Consider the following 27,429-nt stretch of genomic DNA (forward strand, 5'->3'; position numbering starts at 1 on the left):
TATATGTATATAAATGCAATGGAATACTATACAGCTATAATAAAAAAATATCTTGCCATTTGCAACAACATGGATGGAACCTGAGGGCATTATGTTAAGTGAAATAAGTCAAAGAAATAAAAAATACTGTATGATCTCATTAATATGTGGAATTAAAAATCAAAACAACCCCCCCTCCCAAATTTATAGAAAAAGAGATGAGATTTGCGGTTACCAGAGATGGCAGGGAGCCAAGTGTAGGGGGTGAGGAGAGAGAACTGGATGAAGATTATCAAAAGGTATAAACTTTCAGTTATAAGATATGTAAGTCGTACGGATGTAACCTACAATGTGGTGACTACAGCTAATGCTAAAACAGTAAATCCTAAGAGTTCTCATCACAAGAAAAAAGCAGTTTTTCTTTTTCTTTATTTGTTTATATCTATATGGGATGATGGATGTTAACTACACTTATTTTGTGATCATGTTCTATTTGCATGTCAAATATTCATGTGCTATGCCTTAAACTTATACAGCACTTTTCTCAATAAAATTAATGGAAAATAGAAACAGGAAAAATAATCAGCTATTCAAAAATCTCAGTTAAATAAAATATAAGTTTTCTGGCAAACATGAATAACAAAATGTCCAATGTTTCATAACTCATTAGCCATCTCCCTTTGATACTCTGTCCTAGAACCTAGACAGAGGCTACAAGTGCCCCCTGTAAATCTGAAGCTGTCCTCCAAGGCCTGTTCAGTGTGGCGCCCACCCCAAACTCCCTCACAAATCCTTCACTATGCAGGGGCACCTGAGTGGCTCAGCCGGTTAAACACCCGACTTCGGCTCAGGTCATGATCTCATGATTTGTGGGTTCGAGCCCCATGTCAGGCTCTTTGCTGACAGCCAGCTCAGAGCCTGGAGCCTGTTTCATATTCTGTGTCTCCCTCTCACTCTGACCCTCCCCTGCTTATGTTGCCTCTCTCTCTCTCTCTCAGAAATAAATAAAACATTTAAAAAAATAAAAAACAACAAATCCTTCACTATGCCAACCTGCACCTATGTTCCTTCTCTGCATACCATCTATCTAATTACTAAAACAGAAGTTCCCTAAGTGCAGTGACCAGATCTTGCTTATTCATGTATGTAGCTCCTCATCATGACCTCTCCTGCCACCATCCTGTTTCCACCACCATATTCTAAGCACCAGTAAAGCAGCAGTATCGGAAAAGGACATATATTTAATACAACTAAAATCAAAACAGAAATATAGGCACACAAAAAATTTTCCACTGCATAAATGATGTATAATTTTATAGAAAAAGACACTAAATAGGGGCACCTGGGTGGCTCATTCGGTCTGCGCCCAAATCTTGATTTCAGCTCAGGTCATGATCTCATGGTTCTTGAGATGGAGCCCTGAGTCGGTCTTGTGCTGACAGCATCAAGCCTGCTTGGGATTCTCTCTCCCTCTCTCTCTCTCTGCCCCTTCCCCACTTTCTCTCTCTCAAAATAAATAAACAAACTTAAAAAAAAAGAAAACAAGGGGCACCCAGGTGGCTCAGTCAGTTAAACGTCTGACTTCAGCTCAGGTCATATCTCAAGGTTTCTGAGTTTGAGCCTCGCATAGGGCTCTGTGCTGACAGCTCAGAGACTGGAGCCTGCTTCAGATTCTGTGTCTCCCTCTCTACCCCTCCCCATTCCCACTCTGTCTCTTTCTCCAAAAAAGAAACATTTAAAAAAAGAAAAAGATACTAAATATTACTTGGTTGTTTATTTTCTACAATACAACTTAAAGGAGAATCAATGTTTTTTAATAGCTAATTGAAGTGATCTTAAACATCTAAAAAAAAAAGGCCTTTTGTTTAACGATAGTCAGTGAAAAATAGGATTTAGAAGGGTAGCAGCCCTGTCTCCCACCCCCAAATCAGCTTCTCCATTTAACAAACAATTTCTAATTCTATGGACAGTAGAACATTCTTTTATAGTCTAGAAGGCACAGTGAAGCTCTGGGATTCCTGAGGTAACTGGTGGAATCAAGAAGTGTGTGTGCACTGCCTCATTCAGTGCCTGGAAAGGAGCAGCATTCAGTGGGAGACATCATTTGTATTATCTGCATCAATCTGAACTTCTGTCTTACTTGTTTGCATCATCTCTGAAAAATTTTCAAGTCTAGCATTCAGAAATTCAGGAAGAAATATTAAGTGGCGGATTTCCCCTCCCCCCTAAATTCAGAGACTGTTCTTCAGAGGAGAAAGGAACAAAAGCCCCATAAAAATCAAACAAAAACAAAAACAAAACCAAAACCAGGGCAACTGGGTGGCTCAGTCTGTTAAGCATCTGACTTTGGCTCAGATTGTGATCTTGTGGTCATGAGTTCGAGCCCTGCATCAGCACAGAGCCTACTTCACATCCTCTGTACCCCCACTCTCTCTGTCCCTCTCCCACTTATGCTTTCTCTCAAAAATAAATAAACATTAAAAAAAAAAACCTTTGATGGGGACATGTGTTATAAAATGTGGCACTGGGAAAATAATAAGGCAGTGAATGTAATTTTGCAAAAATCATGGTGGGAAAATAAGGAAATAATTATTCTCACTGCAAAGAGATTAGGAAATTAAAATAATGAGACAGAAAAGAGAAAATAAGAACTCATGAAATCTGAACATATTTAGTCTAAGCAGATACACTAACAGTGACTGGTTAGGTTACCTAATAGAGTCTGGCAATTTAATAACTGTGGGGATTTGTTTTAAGGAGACCCAGTCCCTCATCTAGGTGAGCCAGCCTGGGCATTCTGCCAACCAGTTGGGGACAGGCACCTAGGGGCTGGCTATGGTGCAAGTGGAAAACAAGGCTTCCTGCATGGCAGTAACAAGATGCTATTGAAGAAGCGCTGGAGAAAGGCATCGACAGAAATGACAGTATTTTGTGGCCTACACTTCACAAAGTTTCAGCTGATAGTGACCCACTGGCAAAAGGTAAAAAAATACAAAAATGTTAATACAAAAGTTATTAAATATTAACACCATTATGAATAACTAAGCTCATTCCTTACTCTTATAATACTAATCTAAGTTCAAGACAACATATTTATTACTTTTGAAACACGTACATGTGCACAGAAAACTTACTGCATTTTTACCTTCACAGGCATATCAAAGGGTGTTCTAAAATGAGAACTCACACACACGTGCTTAGTGACTACTCTCAACATAACTGATAGTAGCAAGTTGAGCAGAGAGAATTCTGCTTTGGATGCCAGTAAATGCTACTGGACTTCACTGATTTACTTGTTTCTCTGCCCCTCCCCCAGCTTTTTTCTCAAGTTCAGACTAAACTTTTCTGGACAAAAATCTCAGTGAAAAATAACTTACGTGAAGACCATCTTTTGTTTTTTTTCCCCTAGCCTCTTCTTAAACAATACAAGGAGTCCACTCATTTTGTCCATCTAAGAATATCCTTAACAATTTTTAGTTTTAAAAACTTAGACATCAAACATTGAGAAAATATTTGTCATGTCCTTACTAAACAGAAGTTGAACAAGGGAACTGGGACACAGACTTTGCTACATCCATGTCTCCAGAACTCTGTCATGCCAGGAGCATAGGCTCTCAGTGTCTGCCTGGATCTGCCTCCCAACAATCCACCTAGAATGAGAAGGGCCAATTTCACAGGCCACTGAGGCAGAATGATGCAAACACACAAGGCTGTGCCTGTCTCCATTCTCTTCATCTCTAAATAGGACCAGAAGATCCAACTGGAAGGGTTATTGTAAGGATTAAATGGGTTAACAAACATGTGAAATGCTTTGGATATCACATAATAAAAACTGGCCATGGCAAAGCAGTTGGAAAACTGTTTTCCCTCAAAAAGAAGAAAAATAGAATAGGGTTCCTGGAAAGAAATCTAGGAAATATTTTTCTTCTGCCTCTATAATCACCCATTCTCTATTCCATAGACACATTTTAAAACGCATATTTCTAAAGCATCACACCGGAAGGTGAGGGGGTGGTGATGAGCATAATAGAGGAGATTAAGAAAAGCAAACTTCCAGTTATAAAGTAAATAAGTCATGGAAATGAAAAGCACAACACAGGGAAGATACTTAATATAATCATCAATATAATGCAATAACATATGGTGACAGATGGTGACTATACTTACAGGGACCACTGAGTAATGTATAGAACTGCTAAATCAATATCATGTACACCTGAAACTAATATAACATATGTTAATTATACTTCAGTAAATTTTAAGAAAAGCCAATCATGGACTCTAGGCCCTGAGTGGTCAGGCCCCTGCACCCCTCTTCTCTGCCTGTCATCTCACATGCCCATCTACACTAGTCTTCATGTGCAGCACATGTTTCTCTTGTTCTTTAAACAGCTAGGTCAATCCCGCCTTAGTGATCACAAAAAAACAGCCAAGGAAATAGGCACACATTTAAAATTTATTCAAGTTTGAAAAACCTTGAAATATGTCTTTTATACTGAAATCTACTTGGGGGAACAAACAGGGAAAACTAAACTGATTATTAAGTCGTATAAGTGGTTGTTATAAAATAGCCCAGAATACTAAGCTATAAAGAGGGAAGAAAAGAAAAATGAAAATCCACAAAGCAAAGGTGTTAAAAAACTTTTATGCTATTTTAGAAATAATTCACTGAAATATCTGAAATATGCAAAGTCTTATAAAACTAGACATGCATTACCTATAACACCTGGCAATTGCTCCCTTGATCATTTATATCAGAAAAATAAAAGCCTACGTTCACTCAAAAACTTGTGCACACATGTTCACAGCACCTTTATTTGTACTAGCCCAAATGTGGAAATGATCAAAATGTCCCTCAGTAGGTGCACAGTTAAACAACTGGTATATTCACATCACGGAAAATTACTCACCAATAAAAATAAGTTAACTATTGATATACATACAAACAAATCTTGAGGGAATTATGCTGAGTGAAAAAAAGCCAATCCCAAAAGGTTATACACCATATTATTCCATTAAAATTTTTTTTTAATGTTTATTCTTGAGAGAGAGCAAGAGCTAGAGTGTGAGTGGGGGAGGGGCAGAGAGAGGGAGACACAGAATCTGAAGCAGGCTCCAGGCTCTGACCTGTCAGCAGAGCCCGACAGGGAACTCGTACCCACAAACAGTGAGATCATGACCTGAGCCGAAGTTAGATGCTTAACTGACTGAGCCACCCAGGTGCCCTCCCCCATATTAGTCCACTTATATAACATTTTTGACATAACAAATCTATGTAAATGGTGAGATTCATGGTTGTAAGGTGTTAAGAGAGAAGTGTGGGAAAGAGATGGCTATGGATAGCATGAAGGGACTCTTGTGGTGATGGACAGTTCTGTATACCAACTGTGGTGGTAGGCATATGAATCTATACATGATGAAATTACATAAACAAAATACATACATAAACTCACAAGTACATGTAAAACTGGTAAAATGTGAATAAGATCAGTGAGTTGTATCCTGGATCAATATTTGGGTTGTGCTGTCATAGTACAGTTAGAAAAGATGTCATCATTGGGGGAAAACAGGCAGAGAGCACAGAGAGTCTTTCTGTATTATTTCTTTTAACTGCATGAGTTATATGTCAATCTACAACTATCTCCTAATAAATTTTTTTTTTTTAAAAAGGCAGAAAGATATGTTGGAGACATTCACTCAAACATTTCAAACCAATAAGCAAGTTCACACCCCTCCTCACTATGGATTAATTGGATGATACTCCTCAAATGGAAAAATTTAAGAAGAAAGGCCACAAGCTAAATAATCACAATCTACATATTAATTTCATATAGCATTATTTCTCATATCTGAAAGAAATATAGAGTGATAGAGATGCTACACTTAATTTCTAAACCAAAAACTAAGACATGGTTCATAAAATTCCTAGATTTCTCAGTAAACCCATCAGAAGAAGGGAAAGCCAAGCCCAATGTATTTGGTCAAAATTAATCTAAAATGAACAAGCCACTTTTGTGTAAGAAATCAAATGGAACTATGACTTCAGTACCTTGTTAACTCAAAGGTACATGCAAACCCTCAGGAAAAGAAGGAGAGTTATGTTCTGCCCAAGCTCATTAGGTGAGGTACTATTACATTCACTTATGATAGGGAAATTAAAAGGTTCTGAGAGTTTAGATTAATAATATAGATAGTTTAATAAATCCATCAATCTTAGTTGCTTACTACATTTTCATGATTGGAGGTAGTGGAGCTACCTCTATTTAATATTTTTAAGTTTTTCTTTTACTTACCTAGTTACCATAAATATATAGAAATAAGAAAATATAATTTTGTATACTGAAATAAAAAACTTCTTCTGTCAGGCCACAAAGTAAACAAAAGAGTGAAATGCTCTTCCTAATATGTTTATACATTGTATCAAAAAGAATGAAAAAAATGGTACCATGTATTACAAGACCCCAAGCAGAGGATCTAAGAGATCTCAAAAATAAGAAATTCATCTAAGAGAAAGAAACAAAAAATAAAATCCAAATCTAAAAATGTTCAGACTTTAAGAGAAAAATCTTTTGGAGATGGTCCATTCCATATATCAGATTAATGAATTAGTTTCAGATTCTGTGTCTCCCTCTCTCTCTGGCCCTCCTCTGCTCACGCTGTCTCACTCAGAAATAAATTAAAAAAATTTTAAATTAAAAAAAAAAAACAAAATAAATAACAGTTAAAAAAATAAGAAGGAAAATTATAAGGAACATTCCAAATAAGCTATTTGGTGCTTATGAACCAAATAAAAGGTCATATTCCCTCCCTTCATTCCAGGCACTCAGTCATACTTGGTTGACTTGGTATTTTTCTCTTCCAACCTCTAGAAGATACTCTCTATTCAGTAATTTGGTCAATTCACTATGCGAAGGCAGGACAACATGTAGAGTGATTTCTACTGTATGTTAACATGAATAATTAAGAAGACAATCTGCCACTTCCCTATCAAAATCATAAGATTTGAGGGTATCCCACATAAGATTCATTATTTATATAACCTTCAAACTTAACATCCTATGCTTCTTAAATTAGTATTGTCTCAAGAATACAATATGGACCTACATGTTGAAAGACTACCTTTTCCCAAACAAAAATGACATTTGTATGAATATTTCTAATTCTGCTTGTTCCTTAATCACTTGCCTTCTTAATCCTAACTTTCTCCTGCCCAAGTGGATAATCTAATGAAGGCCCACACAGATTCGTGATTAAGAACATGGACAACAGAGATAACATCAAACCTGGGCTTATACACGTATATGAATCACACCATATATTCAATCTACAAGTTTTTCACCTGGAAAATAAGGAGAGCAAACTGAATCTTAGAGCATTATTTTGCATACTAAATGATTTAATATGTAGTAAGCCCTCAGCATTGTACATGCCATATGGTAAACCTCTAAATGTGATACAACAGTGATAAGGACAACGTTGTAGAAAAGAAGACAGACAGAAGCTATTTTCACCCAATTATTTCTTAGGAATTTACAGTCCAAATTAAAGTTTGTCCAAGTATTCCTCTCACCTTGATAATATTTATAATATTTCAAGACTATAAAGTCAACAAAAATTCAGAATAGATACCTTACTAGACACATAAAGTCCAACCTGGGGTGTTTGTTTATTTGTCAATGTAATATCAAGAGCAAATTGGTAGAGGGGCTCCTGGGTGGCTCAGTCGGTTAAACATCTGACTTCAGTTCAGGTCGTGATTTCAGTTCTGTGACTTCAAGCCCTGCGTCCGGCTCTGTGCTGACAGTAAAGAGCCTGGAGTCTGCAGCCTGCTTCAGATTCTGTGACTCCCTCTCTCTCTGCCCCTGCTTTGCTTGCATTGTCTCTCTCTCTCTCAAAAATAAATAAGAGCAAATGGTAGAGGAGTGAAAAAATTATTTTCATAAGCCAGGATGTGGTACCATTGAAAGAGCATGACACTAGCAGTCATGTGGCTAGGGTTCTAGCCATGTTTCTTCCTTTATTGGAATAATCAGAGCAAGTCACTTCCCTCTTGTAGGCCACATACTCTCTCCATCCCCCAAAGAGGAGCTGAGACTAGATCTCTAAGAACCCTCAACAATTAACATTCTACCTGTTCATGAGGGAAAGGAAAAAAGGGTGTAGTATGAACACTAATGTAGCCTATAAAGGGCACTTTCAGTGTTCTGGCTTTTTAAGTGTGCAGTGGCCAGACTCCAAAGAAAAGCTAGGTGTTCCCGTTCTATCTATATCCTCAGCTTATCCTCCATTCTTCCCATCCCGTCTTTTCCATCCGGCGGTTCATGATCCCATCCCAACCTCTCAATACACAGCTGATCCATATTACTAAGAAATAAAAGTTGCCTCATTGAAATCAAACAAGTCAAATATTTATATCTAGTCAAAAAGAAATCCAAGCTTCCCATTCTCTAATATAATTACTTCAAAAAAATGGAGGCAAAAGAAGAACAGGAAAGAAGGGTAAGTTGGAGAATATAGGTGGCTAGGCCATATTTTTCTAGTTGAAGCAGAACAAAAGAAATATATAATGCATAAAACCCCAAACTAAATTCAAAATGATGAGTGACACAAAGTTAAACAGAAACTAGTTAGAGGTGGAGGTCAACAGATTATTGGAGAAAATGATCACACCAAATCAAAGACATTCACATTTAAGAGGTTAAGTATGTACATGTAATTATTTATAAATAAAACATGAAAGATTACTGAAAGGTTAAAATGAGATAATATATTATAAAATCACAAAGGGTTCTTATTGATTTTTTATTAAATAAGTCTTAAAAGAAAAAGATCACAAGTTAATTACAGGGCTCCTGTAGTGCTATTTATTATACTCCACCTCAATAGTGATGAGTTTAAAGAGGGGTACATGTCTCAGTAGTTCAATGAAAATCACTCCAGAATTTCTGGTAAAATATTGGAAAAGAGGCATTCTTTTTATTGGACTCAAAGCTGTGAATTACCATCTGGAAAAGACCTGCCAATCTTTTCAAACCAACAGACCTGAAATAAAATTTTCTCCCTGTGACTTTCAATTTTGAATATAATTAAATTCTTCCTTGTGCTTAAAACTGACTTCCCTGAGTAATACAACTCATTGTCAACCTTTATGCATGCCTGGCTTTCTGACTAATCAAAGGAATTGTGAAGATGATTATTTAATATAATCTTTTATATTAAAAAAGATACAAAGTAAGAAATGTAACAATGGGCTAATTCAGAGCATCCTATAAAAAAAAAGTATTCTTGGGTCATATGGTATCAGGTCATCCTGATGTCATACCATATGTCATATTATAATACTCTCTAATACAAGAATGTGAAAGAGAGAAGACAGTTGCTAAAAGATAGCTGGAAAGATTTTTACTTCATTTTATTTTTTAAGATTTGTAAATTTTAAGTAATCTCTATACCCAACATGGTGCTCCAACTCATGACTCTGAGATCAAGAGTGAAATGCTCTACCCACTGACCCAGCCAGGTGCCAGCTGGGAAGGATTTTAAAGACAATGAACAAAACTGGAACTAAAAAGTCTTCCAGAGAAATGTGCAACAGTTAACAACATACTAGTTAACGATTTTATCTAGCACTCATTATATTTTGCATGTTAACATGCGCCAAAATAAATTGTGAGCCTATTAAAATGCATATTCCAAGGACTGCCCTGGAGAGAAAACTATTAATAGATGACCATTCCCACCTACCTCTTCTCCCACTCCAAATGGAGAGACCACTCAGGAAGAAACCATGAAAACGAACACAGTCTCACAGAAGAGGGAGCTTTTCTAGGTATATGAAATATTTTTAACATCAAACAATTTGTTAAAAAACAAAGATTTCAGTCACTTGCTTGTTGTAGCAACTTTCAAACTACATCTTGCAACTCGTTAGAAGAGACCTATGTCAATTTAGTGAGACTAGGATTATGGGAAAAATAAAAGACAATGTAGAATATATCACACATATTAAGGTTAGTGTTGTTTATAAAATGTTTCAGGTGTATGTGTGCGTGCATGCAAGTCATATGTGCCCTGGGAGATTATATAAAATGTACTTCTTACTGGGTCAGTCACAAAAGTCTGAAAGCTATTACTAAGATAGAGCCAAAGAAAAGCCTAATACAGAACTCTCCAAGTTAGATAAAGACTATGCCTTCTATTGAACTGTGAGAAGCTCTAAAGGGAGGGATCGATAGACCTTATAAGAATGGACTCATCTTTCAGAACAATTTCTGAGACCCATAGGACACCTGGAGAAAAAGAAAAAGTCATGGAAACAGTAATGATCAAATTAATATATCTTAACAAAAAATAATTTTGATTAGCATGTTCTTTATCCACAGTCTCAGATGTCAGTGCAGACCTTACCTGAAAGCGTCTTTTGGTAAGAAACACACTGATGTCTCCATAAAGAAATGGCAGACCTCTCTCGATTCTGCAGTCCATTTAGTCTTTCTGCTAGCCCGCCTCTGTTTAATGAATTACAATGTATTAAGTTGGTTAAAAGAAAAGCTCCAGAATAGTTGGAACATCTGTATTTTATACCCTCCAGCCAGAGACAAATAGATAAAACATGCAAATTCTAAATTATTGGCATTATGTTATTTTCCTAGAAGCCAAATCCTCCTAGGTCAATAATCTTTAAGATTTCTTGGAAGCTCAGTTTCCTGAATCTTAGAAAACAGGCTATTCTCAGATCAATTTGACTTTCTTTTTATTATTTCCAAATTTGCTTACCCATAAACATATATTGATCACTTGTTTCCTGTTCTATCTAGCAAAGTGCTAGATGCCAGGAATACAAAGAAGGCAATGAACCATGCCACAGGGGAGCCTCACAATCTACTCAGCAGACAGGAACAAAACATATAAAGCATGGTCAGAATTGTAGTCAAGAATAAAATCTGTGAATTGTTAACAGGCAGAACACTCAAATAAGAGAATTTAGGTATGGTTCATTATTTGGACCACAAAGACAACTGAGTCTTAACCACAAGCACACCGCAAAGGTACCAACATTACAGAAGAAAAAAAAAAAGAAAACTTCCATGTATGGCAGGAAAATGATTAAAATGGACATACTTCACAAAAACCCTTACTTATCAATGGATAATATATATAATATTGCATCATATATTATTATACTAATNTATTATAAACACATATAAACATATATATTATATATGTATTTTTTGATTCAGAAAACTTCCTGGGGTCAGAGAAGTCAGCAGCTACTAAAATATCTGTGCTCTCAAGAAAAACTAGGATAAGTTGTTAATCACCATTATGATTATACAAAATTTATCAGTATATTATTTTATATAATTATGTACCAGCTCACTGATCATTTCATTACATTATCTAATTTTATTCTAATAATATACCTTTATTTAGAATAGATATCAATAACTACCTCTCAGATGATAAAATCAGAAATTAGAGAAGAGGTTAAAGAAATTCTCCAATATTATCTACCTAGCCAGATGAGGATACAGTTGTTGAAAACAGAAAAGACTTAGCATAGTACCTGGCATTTAAACCTTCAAGAGACATTAGTCATTAGTATTATGATTTTGTCATGATTTTTACTTGCACCCTATATGTTCTTTCTACTGAAATGACTGAAAGATCTTATTTTTATACATATTATGTATGTTATCATTACTGCCTACTTTGGTTTTGTACCACACTTGTTTTCTGATAGGCACTATTATTTCTGAATGTGTGGTACATATAACAATTTTTTTAATTCTCATAATCACAAATATGCCAAAGAACCTCATCTTTACATACATATCTACCTCTACTCAATATATGTGTAAGCTCTTCTTCATATCATTCATTCTGTTTACACTAAGCAACTCATTATACTCCTTCTCTAAACAACACTATAAAAGTAGATACCACTGTCATCCTCATTTTCACACATGATAAAATGAGGCATTAAGAAATCAAATACCTGTGAAAGGTGAGACATGTGATAAGTGGTATACCTGGAGGCACACCTTAGCAGTCCATCTCCAGAGTTCCTAAACTGAGCCTCAACGATATACCTACTGCCTCTTAAAAAGAAACTCATAATAAACACAAGGAAAAAAAGCAAAACAGATTATTCTTTGTACAATGATCTAGACAGTTACTTGTCAAATTTTGGTTTTCAATCCTATGACTATGAAGAAAAGAAATTAATTAAAGAAATTAAAAAAGAATTAATTTGGTTAATTAACAAATCCATTGCCACACATACTTAACTTTCATGTTTGTGTATGAGAACACTGAAGCTTTAGTCTCTTAGCAAATTTGAATTGTAAAATACAATGTTATCAACATTAATCCTTGTGTTTTACTTTATTTTCTTTTTACACTAACACCAGATTTTTTGTTCTTCAAACAATCTGAAACTACTACAGCTTATCAAAGTTCAAAGGTAGTAGCTATTACTGTATTTTACTTTAAATCTTCAGAACTTATTCATCTTATACCTGGTACGATTTTACTAAATTTTCCACAATTGGCACTGGCAACCACTTTATTACTCTCTGTTTCTATGAGTTTGACTTTTTTTTTTTGGTTTTTAGATTTCACTTATAAGTGATACCATGCAGTACTTGTCTTTTTCTGTCTGGCTTATCTAACTTAGCATAATGCCTTCAAGGCCCATCTATGTTGTCACAAATGGCAGGACTTCCAGCTTTCTCACGGCTGTGTAATACTCCATTGTGTGTGTGTGTGTGTGTGTGTGTGCGCGCGCGCGCACGTGTGCACACGCACACACAGCCAAGCACCACATCTTCTTATCCATGTATCCACAGGCTGAATTTGTTTCCACATATTAACTATATTGACTAATGCTATGATAAACACGAGTACAGATACCTCTCTGATATCCTGTTTTCATTTCGTACAGATTTATTACTGAAAGAATTGGTGGATCGTAAGTTAGTTCTGATTTTTGTTTTGTTTTGTTCTGTTTTTTAGAGACCTCCACACTGTTTTCCACAGTGCTAGTGCCAATTTACATTTCCATCAACAGTGCATATGGTTTCTCTTTTCTCTATACCCCCACCAGCACTTGTTATCTCTGGTCTTTTTGAAGACCAGATATCTCACTTAGTTTTGACATATTACCCTGATGGTTAGTGATGTTGAGCACCTTTTCATGTGCCTGTTGGCCATTTGTATGTCTTCTTTGGATAAATATCTATTCAGTTCCTCTGCCCACTTTTAGTTGGATTGTTTTTGTTTTGGTTTTGTTATTGAGTTGTAGGTGTTCATTATGTATTTTGGATATCAATCTTTTTAATAGATATATGACTTGCAAATATTTTCTCCCTTACAGAATGCCTTTTTCATTGTGTTAATGGTTTTCTTTTGTGGTTTTGAAGCTTTTCTATTTGGTGCAGTTCCATTTGTTTAATTTTGCTTTGGTTGCCTTTGCTTTTGGCACCAAATTAAAAAAAAAAAAATCATTGCCAAGACCTATGTCATGGAACTTACCCCATGTCTTCATTTAAGAGCTTTATGGTATTTGGTATTACATTCTAATCTTTATTACATTTGAATTGGATTTTGTGTATGGCAGAAGATTGTAGTCTAGTTTTATTCTTTTTCATGTGGCTGTCCAGTTTTCCTAAAACCATTTATTAAAGAGATTGTCCTTTCCCCATTGTATATTCTTGGCTCCTTTGTCACAAATAAATTGACCATATATACAAGTGGACTACTATGATCATTGAAATATAGTCTGTTTTTATACCAATACCATGCTGTTTTGATTGCTACTCCCTTGTAATATAGTTTGAAATCAGGAAATGTGATGTCTCCAGCTTTGTTCTTTCTCCAGATTGTTTTGGCTCTTTCAAGCCTTTTGTGGTTCCATGCAAATTTTAGGATTTTTCTATTTCTGGGAAAAATGTCATTGGAATTTTGAAAGGGGTTGCACTAAATCTGTAGACTACTTTGGGCAGTATTAACATTGTAATGATATTCATTCTTCCAATCAATGATCACATTTATTTCTGTCTTCCTCGATATCTTTCATCAGTGTCTTTATACTTTTCAGTGTACAGTACTTTTACTTCCTTGGTGAAATTTCTTCCTAGGTATTTTAATCTTTTAGTAATTAGGATTATTCTCTTCATTTCTCTTTTGGATAGTATATAAAAATAACTGATATTTGTATATTGATTTTGTATCATGCAACTTCACTGAATTCATTTACTAATTCTAACAGTTTATTGGTGGTCTTTAGGGTTTTCTATGTATGATATTATGTCATATGTAAATAGAGACTGTTTTACTTTTTCTTCTGTAATTTGAATGCCTCTTCTTTCTTTTTCTCGCCTAATTGCTGTGGCTAGGACTTCTAGTTATCTGTTGAATAAAAGTGACAAGAGTTTGCATCCTTGTCTTTTTCGTTATCTCAGGAATATCATGTCAGCTGTAGGCTTACTATATGTGGCCTTTTTATGTTGACATACATTCTCCCTATACTCAAATTATTGGCACTTTTTCTTATGAATTGATGTTGATACTTGTCAAAAGCATTTTATGCATCTATTGAGATACCTATGATTTTTTTCCTTCGTGTTGTTAATGTGGTATGTATATCATGTTGATTGATTTGTCTATGTTGAACCATCCTTACATCCTTGAAATCAATCCCAGTTGACCATGGTGTATGAACCTTTTATCAATTTGGTTTATTGGGGATGTTTATGTCTATTTTGATCAGAGATATTAGTCTGTAATTTTCTTGTGGTGTCTTTGATGTCAGTATCAGAGTAATGCTGGCCTTGAAAAATGAGTTTGGAAGCATTCCCTTCTTTTTCACTTTTCAAAAGTGTGTGAGAAGGATTGGTAGTAGTTCTTTAATTATTAGGTAGACTTCACCAGTGAAGGCACCTGTTTCTGGACTTCTATTTGTTGAGAGGTTTTTGATTACTGATTCAATCTTCTTACAAGTAATTGATCTGTTCAGATTTTCTATTTCTTCCTGCTTCAGTCTTAATAGGTTGTATGTTTCTAGGATTTATCTATTTCTCTTAGATTGTCCCAATTTTTCAGTGTATAATTGTTCACAGTAGTCTCTCATGACCCTTTGTATTTCTGTGCTATCAACTGTAATGCTTCCCCTTGCATATCTAATTTTATTTATTTGTATCTTTTTTTCATTTCTTGTATGTCTTGATAAGGCTTTGTCTTTTTTTTATCTTTTCCCAAAATTATTATATGATTTTAATTCTCTTAAGTAGTTAAGACTTGTTTTGTTGCCTAACATATGATCTATCCTGAAAAATGTTCCAGGTGCTCTTGAGAAGAATGTGTACTTTGCTGTTTTTGGATGTAATATCCTATAAAATGTCTGTTAAGTCCATCTGATATAATGTCTGTAAGTCTTATTTCCTTAATGATTTTGTCTGGATGATCTAGCTGTTGTTGAAAGTGGGGTGCTATAGTCCCCTAATATTCTATTTCTGCCTTCTTTCACAGCTGTTAAATTTGCTTCATATATTTAGGTGTTTCTATGTTGGGTACATAAGTATTTACAATTGTTATATCCTCTTGATTAATTGATACCTTCGTGACTACAAAATGATGTTTTCGTTATAGCTGTGGCTGAAAGTCTGTTTTGTTTGATAGAAATATAGCAAGCCCTGCCTTCTTTGGATTTCCATTTTCATGGAATGTGGTTTTGTACTTTCTTACTTTCAGTCTATATGATCTTTTAAGGAGGGAATGAATTTCTTATAGGCAGCAATATAGTTGGGTCTTGTTCTTTTATCCATTCAGCCACTCTATGTCTTTTGATGGGAGAATTTAATCTATTTAATTTAAAGGAATTATTGATAGATATGGAGTTACTGTTGCCATTTTGTTAACTTTTCTGGCTTTTTTGTTTCTTCTCTTTGTCTCTTCCATTTTAATTTGATGATTTTCTACAGTTGTTTGTATTGATTCCTTTTATTCTTTTTATATCCATTACAGGTTTTCACTTTGTGGTTACCATGAGGCTTATAAGACATCTTATATTGCATGGAGGGGGGCACTTGTGGGGATGAGCACTGGGTGTTATATGGAAACCAACTTGACAATAAACTATTAAAAAAAAAAAAGACATCTTATATTTTAGTTAATAAATATATAGAGCTCTAATATGCTTGAAAGCTGCTCTTAAAGTCAGCAGCTTTTAAAATAGCCTAGCAGCTAGACCTCTTTCATAAAAAGACTGGGAGCTGGGCATTTTTCTCTGCTCCTTTTGTTCTGAGTCCTCAAGGGACAATCAGGTAAGAATTGCTTCCTTGTTTGCCACCATCTTGTGGGCCCCACAAACCACAAGTCCCTCTGGCCATCAGGGCCAGGAGAGCAAGAGGTGTGCCCTCTGGGAGACACTGGAGACCTAGAATGTGCAGAGAGATGTCATCTGCTGATCTCTCTGACCTCTGGGAAGGATGGCAGTCAGCACCTAGGTGTGTCTTTTAAATCAGAAGCCTGACCCTCAGGCAGCAGCAGTTTTTAGAGTATACAAACAGGCAGCTTTCAAGAAAAGACTGGATGATGAGTGTTATCTACTCCCTCTGTGCTGAACCCTGGAGGAAAAACCACAAGTCCAAGCCAGGCTAATACTATTTCTTTGTTTGCTATAGTCTTGTGGGTCTTATGGACACAAGTCCTCTTGATTTTCAGAGCTAGATGTTTTTTGGAGGATCATCTTTCCAGAGAAAAGTCTTCAAAACTGGGGCATTAGATGTTGGGTTCAAACTCTTTGCTCCTCATGGGAGTTATGAATTCTCTACGTATGTCACTATGCCTGGGATGGGATTTATGGCTAGACTGTGTGTTACCCTTTCCTACCTATTTCAATGTGGCTATTTTCTAATTCATCCAGTGTACAGGAGTCACTCAATTTCTGGATTTCTTTCAGGGGGAACTGCTTCACGTGTAGCTACAGATTTGGCATGTCCATGGGAAAAGGGAGTCCAAGAGGTTCTTATATTGCCATCTTGGATCAGGGCCTCCAAATGGCTCTTGTCAATATAGTCAGCAAAGCTATTCACAGATAAAAACCAAAACTCCAATGCAGAATAAAAAATTCACTAACCAAGTTAAGATATTCTAATTATCTTTTATATTAAAAAATTGATTGGTAACCTATCTGAAAATATTCTTGGCATCAATTCAACAGGGCTAAACATTTCTACAAAAACAATATGAAGTGAAAAAGAATAATGATTAAAAAATATTCCAACATTTCCCAGAAAAGCTCATTAAAATATTTTTAATAAGCTATATAAAGTGAAGACAAAATAATTTAAATAAATGTAGTATAATGTATTCAAGTTTTGCTTTCTGTTAGATACAATAGACAAGTAAAAAATAGCTTTATCATAAGAATAGGGAGATAGGGTTTTATTATTGACAACATACTTAAATATAAAAACAATTTTGCACTGACTTTTATTAGTTATGACTTAAACAGAATAAAGTCATTAGTCAAAAAGATAAAAAACTTTTTAAAGGTGGGGGGCACCTTGGTGGCTCACTCCATTGAGTATCCAACTCTGGTTTTGGCTGATGTCATGATCTCATGGTTTGTGGGATCGAGCCCCATGTTGGGCTCTGAGCTGACAGTGCAGAGCCTGCTTGGGATTCTCTCTCTCCCTCTGTTTTTGCCCCTCCCATGTCCACAAGTGTGCATGTGCACGCTGACTCTTTCTTTCTCACTCTCAAAATAAATACATAAACTTAAAATAAAAATTAAAAAAAAAAAAAAAAGGAAGCCCAAAGAGTATCATTTCTCTATGGAGCAAACACAAGAAAAAAGGTCAATATTCTCCAAGCTTGAAATGCCAACAAGTACTTGATACTTGCTAGTGAGCCATTATCTGGTTAAAAACAAACAAACAAAAGTAACAATTCTTTTAATCACTGCTACATTCATTCTAAATAAGGAAAATCTATTACTTACACCTGTATTTTTCTTTTTTTAATGTTTGTTCATATTTGAGAGAGTGCATGTGGGGGAGGGGCAGAGAGAGAGGTGGGCAGAGGATCCAAAGCAGGCTCTGCACTTAAAGCAGTGAGCAGCCTGATGCAGGCCTTCCTTGAACCCACAAACCATGAGATCATGATCTGACCCAAAGTCAGACACTTAACCAACTGAGCCACCCTGATGCCCAGACCTGTATTTTTCTTTAGCAGCACTTTGTCAGGTACTCTGTTGTCCTTTATGACAAAAGTCAGTAATTGGGGGTTTTTTGGGGGGTGATCTTTGTGAGGATTATCAGGACATCAGTATTCTCAACATTTTCATAAGAGTTCACTTCAACGAACCAAATATTTTAATGCAAAACTGTTTCTTTGATCCTTATTAGATAACTAGCTAAGAGAGTTTCCTAAGCATGATGCTCCAGTGCTTTCATTACAAAACAGCATATGAATCAAAATATGTTACCTTTTCCCCTGCTTCAGAAGGAAGTCAGCAAACTGTCATCATGGGCAATTATAAGCTATTCTAGTCAGTTTAGCAAAGCTGCCTCCTATTGTCTTTCAGTTTGAATGCCTGAGACTGACAACCCCAATCACATCAAACTCATTTTTAATATGTAAACACATTAACTTTGAAGGAATGACCACAAAACAGACATCCCTCACTTAATGCTTATTTATTTTTGAGAGAAAGAGAGCATGTGCACACACCCCAGAGCGAGGGACAGGCAGAGAGAAAGGGAGAGAGAATCTTAAGCAAGCTCTGCAATGAATAGTGGGAGCCTAATGTGGGGCTCAATCACACAAACAGGAGATCATGACCTAAGCTGAAATCAAGAGTGAGACACTCAACTGACTGAGCCACTCAGGCGCCCCTGTATATCTCTTATTTAGTTGTCACTAAGAAATCACAAGAAGAAAACAATCATTTGCATATTGCTGGAGTTGCTTCAGTCATTAGCAAAAGCTCTGTGTTCTCAACTTCTCTGAATGCTTCTTTCATCTTTTTACTCTTCCTCTGAGGGCTCCCTGGCTGTGATCTTGAACTGCAACTGCCATCTCTCCTCTCCGTTCCACACAATAGACACGGAGGGCCAGGAAGGGACAGTCTTGCTCTTTACAGAGGCTTACAATTTTACACCTTCCCTTATACTACAGCTGTGAAGCATAGAGAGGAATAGTCCATCCCTAACCCAGGAGCAAGCAGCTCCAGGGCTGGACCAGCCATCCCTTGGATGCCTTATCTTTGGGCTTTAGGCCAACAGTCTTACTGATTTCAGTATCTACCAGGATTCCAATACATCAACCTCCCCATTGCTGAAGTCCTCCTCCACCTCACCTCAGCTACTCATCTGCCCCATTCATTCTCTAAATCCTGAAGTTGCAAACTGCTTGCCTCCACTAATTCAAGTCTGAGCACCTTCCATTCTTACTTGTCAGGCTCACTAACTCTAGCATCAGCACTTTAAAAGTATTTGACCAACCTCTTCCCAATCTAGAATAGGTTGGTCCCACTCCATCTCTTTGTACTCTATACCATTCATGTTCTTTTCCTGACCTTCACCCAGTCTAGATTTCATTGTCCAATATTACAATCACTTCATGGAACCTATAGACTGCTTTCATTTACTTACTGAACAATTTCATTCTGCCTGCTCCACATTTGCAGCCCCACAGTTCAATCCAGACTAACTGGTTGATCCCAAATTCAATTCATAAGGGCAATTCCCAACAGAACCTTATGCTGCCAGACAATCCTAATGCATATCCTTTGTCTACTCACTCCCCCACTACAAGACTAGTCATCTACTCTCTATCCTCATTCCTTCAATGCTATCTCCTTGTCCTTGGTCTCAGCTGATTTGATGAAGTCACTTCCCATTTCACTGACAAAATTGAAGTGATTAGAAAGAACGGAGTTCCCACTGCCACATATAGCTGCTTGCACCTGAGAAGACTGCCTTGCATCTGTCCGTGGATGACTATCTATGCTCCTGCAGCATCCCCTTTCATTTGCATACTCCTTTTACCAAGTCAGACATAATGCCATAGTTAACCTCTCTTTCCCCTGCTGAGAACCTTTCCCATCAATATATAACACATGCTGTAATTCCTACCCATAAAACAGAAACTTCAATCCTCCCATTTCTTCCAATTAACAACGAGTTTTCTACATATCTTAAGTCAAAAGTCCAACAAAGAATTTTCTATTCATGCTGTCGTTAGTTTCTCTTTTTCCATTCTCTCTTAAACCCACAGCAATCTGGCTGAGCCCAACCATATTACCGAGAAAGCCCTACATTCCTCCCCTTCCAGAGTGCAAACCCAGCAGCATCCACCACAGTTCATTGCCCTTTTTCCTCCTCAAAGACACATCTTTACTTGACTTCCAGGACACTACACTCTCTTAGATTTGATTCCTCCCACAGCAGTCTCCTCCTCTGGACCCCAACTACTGCAGAATGCCTAGGGCTCAAGCTTTAGATAGACATTATCCTTTCAATCTGCATTTGATCTCCTGCAAATTGACCCTGCTGGTGCTTTAAAAACCATCTGGACATGGAAGCCTACATTCAGCACCAGCACTGTCACTAAAATTCAGACCCATAGCCTATTAAAATATATAATGTCCAACTGAACATGGCCAAAGGCCTCATGATTTCTCTCATCAATGTCTTATAGTTTTCAGGGTAGAGCTCTTTCATCTCCTTGGTTAAATTTATTCCTATTTTAGTGTTTTGATGATATTGTAAATGAGACTGTCTTTTCAATTTATTTTTCTGTTGATTTGCTGCTACTGTATATACAGATCTGCTCCTGATTTTTATGTGTTAATTTCATATCCTGCAATTTACTGAATTCATTGCTTAGAGATAACAGTTTTTAATGGGAGCCTTTGGGCTTTTTTTTTTTTTTAATTTTTTAATGTTTATTCATTTTTGAGAGACAGAGCTTGCTCAAGCTTGCTCAGGGGAGTGGCAGAGAGAGAAGGTAGAGACATAGACTCTGAAGCAAGCTCCAGACTCTGACTTGTCAGCACAAAGCCCAACGTGGGGCTTGAACCCATGAAGCATGAGATCGTGACCTGTGCCAAAGTCAGATACTCAACCAACTGAGCCACGCAGGCGCCCCTAGGCTTTTCTGTATATAGAATCATGATGAAAAAAATTGCAGACAACACAAATATATAGAACGATATCCCACGTTCATGGATTGGAAGAATTAATATTGTTAAAATGTCCACAACTACCTACAGTGTGGGAGCCCGACAGTGACCACAAGAAAGCGTGGTTAGGGACGCAGGGATATGCCTGCACACGGGGCTCCCTGCCTGGGCAAAGCATGCCTGCAAACAGGGTGCTCTGCCAGGAGGCCTGCACACAATATCCAAGTTTAATGGTCCGCTCGCAAACGAGGGAACATGCCCTCCTTAGAAGTAAGGAGAAGGCTGGAGTTGTGAGCAGGCCTCTTAGTAAACATGTTGTGGTCGCTTCCTCCCTTTGCTCCCCCCTGTCCTTGAAATGTGTTTGGCTACTTGCCCTTAATTGGTAAAGGAATGCATCTTGTAGATTTCAGTTTGTATCCAGTTACCGGGGTATAAAATAAACCGCAAGAGGGGCTTGCGTAGAATTGTTCCTCCGGCCGGAGTTGTGTCTGTGTCTGTCTTTTGTGTGTGTCTTGTCCTTTGTGTCATTTCGTCCGCAACATACAGCCATCTATAGATTCAATGCAATCCCTATCAAGATTCCAACGGCATTTTCACAAAGATAGTAAAAGCAATCCTAAAATTTGTATGGAACCACAAAAACCCCAAATACCCAAAGCAATCCTGAGAAAGAACAACAAAGTGGGAGACATCACAATTGCTGATTTCAAGCTATAAAATAAAGCTATACCAATCAAAACAGGATGGTATTGGAGTAAAAGCCGACATATAGACCAATGGAACAGAATACAAAGCACAAAAATAAACCCACATATACACAGTCAACTAAAATTTGATAAGGGAGCCAAGGATACCCAATGGAGAAAAGACAGTATCTTCAATAAATGGTGCTGGGAAAATTGGATATTTACATGTAAAACAATGAAACTAGACCTCTATTTCTTACAATACTCACAAATATTAACTCAAAATGGATTTAAAAAGTTAACCCATGAAACCACAGAACTTCTAGAAGAAAACATAGGAAAAAAGCTCCTTGACATGTGTGTTGGCAATAATTTTTTTGGATATGGCACTTAACCCCCAAGGAATAAAATGAAAAGTAAACAAGTAGGACTACCACAAACTAAAAGATTCTGCACAGTAAAAGAAATAATCAAAATAAAATGGCAGCCTACAGAATAAGAGAAAATATTTGCAAATCACATACCTGATAAGGAGTTAATATACAAAATATATAAAGGAATTTGTACAACTCAATAGCAAAATACACACACACAAATACAATTTTTAAAATGGACAAAGAATCTAAATAGACATTTTTTAAAGAAGATATTTAAATGACAAACAGGTATAGGAAAAAGTGTTCAACATCACTAATCTTTAAGAAAATGCAAATCAAATCACAATGAGATACTGCCTCACACTTGTTAGAGTGACTATCATCAAAAAGGCAAGAGATAACAAATTCTTATTAAGATATGGAGAAAAAAACTCTAGTGCACTGTTGGTGGGAATGTAAGTTGGTGCAGTCACTACAGAAAACAGTATAGTGGTTCCTCAAAAAATTAAAAATAGAACCACTGTATGATCCAGCAATTCCACCGCTGAATATATATCTGAAGGAAATGAAATCACTATGTTGAAGAGGTCTGCACCCATATGTTCACTGTAGCATTATTTACAATAGCCAAAATATGGAAACAACTGGAGTCCATTGACAGATAGATGAATAAAAAAAATGTGGTGTGTATGTATGTATACAACACACACACACACACACAGGAATATTATTCAGCCACAATAAAGAAGGGACTCCTGTCATTCATGACAACATGGGTGGACTTTGAGGGCAATATGTTAAGTTAAATAAATCAAGACAGTGAAAGATACATACTGTATGATCTCATTTATATGTGGAATTCTGAAACAACAACAACAACCACAACAAAAACAACACAAGCTCACAGAGAAAAAGATCAGAATTGTGGTAACCAGAGGTGGCAGTGGGGGGACAGAACTGGAGGAAAGTGGTCAAAGAGTGCAAACTTCCAGTGATAAGTTAGTACTGGACATGTAACGTATGACATACAGAGGACGATGGTTAATTAACACTGCTGTATGGTATATTGGAAAGCTGGTAAGAGAGTAGACCCTAAAAGATCTTACCAAAAGGAAAAAAAAAACCTTTTGTTTTCTTTTTTTCTTGGTATCTGTATGAGGTGATGTTAACTAAACTTATCGTGGTCATCATTTCACAATATATGTAAGTCAAGACATTACACTACGCACCTTAAACAGTGCTTTATATCATTTATATTTTCATAAAACTAAAAGGAAAAAAAGAATACAATAAATGTAAAAGATTTATTACTACTAAAATGCAGACAAACATTCTACTCTAAAAAGTAATGGGGGAGGTGGAGTGATACAATATGAACAAGTGATAGAACTAACCACACAAACTAGAAACCTTCACGCATTCTTGCCAAATACATCTACACACATACAAAATAATTCAATACCAAACAGAAAGTTAGTGGGAAAAAACCTACAATTTTTGTTTGAAAGTATAGAAGCAAAACAATAATAAAAACTCAGACTCAGTATATCAACTGTACAAAGAATGTATATGGTCATTTTACAATAGAGAAAGTAAGAGGCTAACAATTCCCTCCCTCAGAGGAGAGGGGGGAAACCTCATGATTTTCTCATCAAGAAAAGAAAACAAAACAAATCTATCTGATCCCCTGTACCACCCTCTTGCCTCATATCAGACAATGTCAGCTCTACAAAATGCCCTTCCCCACACCAGTTGACCAGTCTTGATCCCCTTTTCTGCTTTCTTTCCATAAAGTTTATCTCCTTTTGACATTACTTCCACTTTACATCTTGGGTCTTCATCATACATCATACATTCTCCTAACACAGGACATACAACAGTGCTCAGCACATAGTAGGCCCTCAGTAGGGCTAAGGACATGGCTTTCTGTAATTACGTGGCATTAACTTCAAAAACAAGGACATTCAGATCCCTCTAATTGTCTTCCTTTCCTGTTCTTTCCAAAGACTATTACAAACCACCACCATTCTCTTTTGAGTCTTTAATATCTCCACTCTGGGCATAAGATCTTCTGAGTTATTTTATGTTATAAACATACACATATGGTGAATAAGCATCAATAAACTCACCTTACTACATCCCGCTAGACTCTGTCACATCCTTATGCTCTTCCCTCTACTCCTATGCTTAAGACAGGACTCTCCTCCCCTGCCTGCCCTCCCCTACTTCCTTTTCCTGGACACTGACAGAGCAATTATTCCCAACTGCTCTGTCTCTACTGGGTCCTCCCCATTATTTTCTAAATAGGCCTCACCTTTCATCTGATGTCTCTTTGGACCCAAGATCCCTTTTAAGCCACCAGCAGCTAATCTCTACATTCGACCTCTTACCTCAAGTCCCAGGCTTAGAACTCACAGCACTGTCCCCACTCCTGTGCCATTGGGTTCTCAGTATATCACAGCCTCCCCCTCCTTATGTAAACATTTCCTAAACAGATCCAAAACCTGTGCTTTTCACTGCCACATTACTCTTTCTACTGAAAACTCCTTTTTCCTTGAAACTCTTGACTGTGGCACTGCTTCCCACAAGTTCTCACTTTCAAAGAAATCTTATTTTCATTGTTTTGTTCTAATTTAAAACACAAAGAGACCATGTATTACACAGGGTTGGTACATGGCTCTTATAAGGCACACCCTGAGTCCCTTTGCAGGCCTCTATGGCCTGGCCCTTATGGTTCTTCATACACATACCAGCCAGTTTCCTATCTGTATCTTTGCTCTCTTGTACATCTTTGTATTTGCAAGTGTTCCTTTGGATAGTCTCTATAACTGTATCTGTAAAAGTAATTTAAATATATGTATATTTTCCTCTTTATAACTTTTTTTAAAAAACAGGAATAGTCATTTACTTGTCATTTACATAATTGTCCAAGTACCTAGAACACTGATGCTCAATAAAATTTGATAAACTCAAAACAACCCATCCCACTAAGAAAAGCAGTCATGTTATGACTGAAACAGTAAATGCTTGGCTTGGGATAAACAGTTCCCTAACTCATCTCCAGAAGTTAGAAGTTCTGTAATTGTTTACTGAATTTACAATTCTATTCTGCCAATTTTCCTCTCCAAGAAAACAAGCTTTTTTAAATTCAAATTTAAAAAATTTTTTTTTTAATAAAATAAAATAAATTCACATTTTAGGTACTTGGATTTTTTTTTTAATTTTACTTATTTACTTTGAGAGAGAGAGACAGAAACAGAGAGAGAGAGACAGAAACAGAGAGAGAGAGAGAGGGAGATGGGGGGGGAGGGGCAGAGAGAGAAGGAACGACAGAGAATCCCAAAGAGGCTCCATACTACCAGCGCAGAGTCCAGTCCAGGGATCAAATCCACGAACTATGACCTGAGCTGAAACCAAGAGTCAGGCATTAACCAACTAAGCTACTCAGGCACCCCAGGGATTTGGATTTTTAAAGAAAGATAACAACTTTCTAAACAAGTATTTAAAGAGATGTAATATAACCTTAGAAGCTTCTTCTTTGCTGATGGTTCTGGAGTCCTGGGAAATGTCTGCTTCCGGAGTGCGTACAAAGTGGTCTCTGCAGATTTCACCTTCTGCCTTACTGGTCTCTCCTTTACCTCTCTAACATCAGATCCAAAATCCATGTGGTTTTTGGGAGAGGATTCTGAATCAATGAACAAGACATTCTCTGAGTCATCTTCCTTTTCACTCTCTGATGAATATTCCAGAATTTCAGTAGAACTTCTCTGAAAAAAAAATTAAGAGAAATGCAATTAAATTTGAAGAACTCTTTATTCAAGTCCATATTTACATACACCTGTTATTCCATTCTATTCTGTTTATATTCATTGATACAACTTTGTAAATACAGTTATTTGTAGGTTAAACTTTTATTTTGACGCAAACTCCAAAGTATAAAAAGCCACATACACAAACACAAGGGGGTGTTAAGCCAGTTGTAAGCCAAATATAGCTCATAAAATCCACCATATTCAGTGCAAATATTTCACTGAAATATTTGGTAAACTAAAAGAAATGTGCCCCATATACAGTCCGTCTCAAAAACTGAACTAGTTATATCAACCTAAATGGCTGATGATAATCGTTGTAATCTAATACCTATTGGAAAAAAAGTACTTTTTGGATTTTGAAATTTAATGTGGGAAAAATAATGCTCTTTGTAATAAACCAAATACAAAGAAAATTGCCTCTTCAAGTGTAACCACTTAGCTTACCAAAGGAGTCTCCCAGGATAAAGACATAAACTTGACTTTTCTAGCACAACTGCAATATAATATTTTCAAGAGATGAGTTTCAAATGGCTAATATCAACAGGTACTTTTTAAGAAATGAGTTGTTGCTGCTTTTTCCTACCATTTCCTAAAATGTTTTTTATTTTCTCCTACTCAGAATTCTAATTACTATTTTTTTTGAAAACTGGATTATAAAAAAATAAAATGCTTTTGCATACCACCTCACCCCCGCAAAAAAAACTGGATTATAAAAACAGGAGATCATATTACACAGCCAATCCTGGAGAGAAGAATCAAAACTTTTTCTATGATATCTTCTGTCTTTGCCTAGGCACACACTAAATTATTTATGTATGGGAGGTATTTTATTTTCCCATTACTTGGTTTTGCAAGTCAGTCCTGTTTTGTTCTAATGACAGCAAATAATTTATCCTTTGACATTCTAATTTTCCAGTGTATTAGTAACATTTTCTAATTGAATATTTACACAAAATTTGAAATTTCTTTTAAAGAATTTTTTTTAATGTTTTATTTATTTCTAGGAGAGAGAGAGAGACAGTGTGAGCAGGGGAGGGTCAGAGAGAGAGGGAGTCACAGACCGAAACAGGCTCCAGGCTCCGAGCTGGCAGTCAGCACAGAGCCCGATGCAGGGCTCGAACCCACGAACCGCGAGATCATGACCTAAGCGAAAGTCGGACGCTTAACCAACTAAGCCACCCAGGCGCCCCCAAAATTTGAAATTTCTTAAATGAAAACAGTTCATTTAGTTGAAATGGATCCCTGGTCAATTTGTAGTAAAGGCATGGGGTCCCTCATGGGGAGCCTATTTTGATGGATCAACAAGGACTGTGTCCATGGCACTATAGAAGACACTTGGCTAAAGAATGTGAGGAGAATACAAATATATGAGGGTTAATGTT

General features: G+C 36.6%; 1 protein-coding gene across 2 annotated transcripts in view; it reads right to left on the bottom strand.

Moving 5' to 3' along the window:
• The window catches only part of SPIDR (scaffold protein involved in DNA repair), a 469,654-nt gene that overhangs the window by 292,045 nt on the left and 150,180 nt on the right, over positions 1-27,429 (bottom strand). For both annotated transcript variants that reach the window (XM_077768515.1, XM_077768516.1), the window contains 2 exons: positions 25,758-26,002; positions 10,387-10,487 (listed from right to left, as the gene is read on the bottom strand). In XM_077768515.1, the coding sequence (XP_077624641.1) occupies positions 10,387-10,487; positions 25,758-26,002 (346 nt within the window). The remainder of the gene's footprint in view (positions 1-10,386; positions 10,488-25,757; positions 26,003-27,429) is intronic.

Source organism: Crocuta crocuta, unplaced genomic scaffold, assembly GCF_008692635.1.
Source record: "Crocuta crocuta isolate KB4526 unplaced genomic scaffold, BGI_CrCroc_1.0 scaffold381, whole genome shotgun sequence".
Taxonomy (NCBI): Eukaryota; Metazoa; Chordata; class Mammalia; order Carnivora; family Hyaenidae; genus Crocuta; species Crocuta crocuta.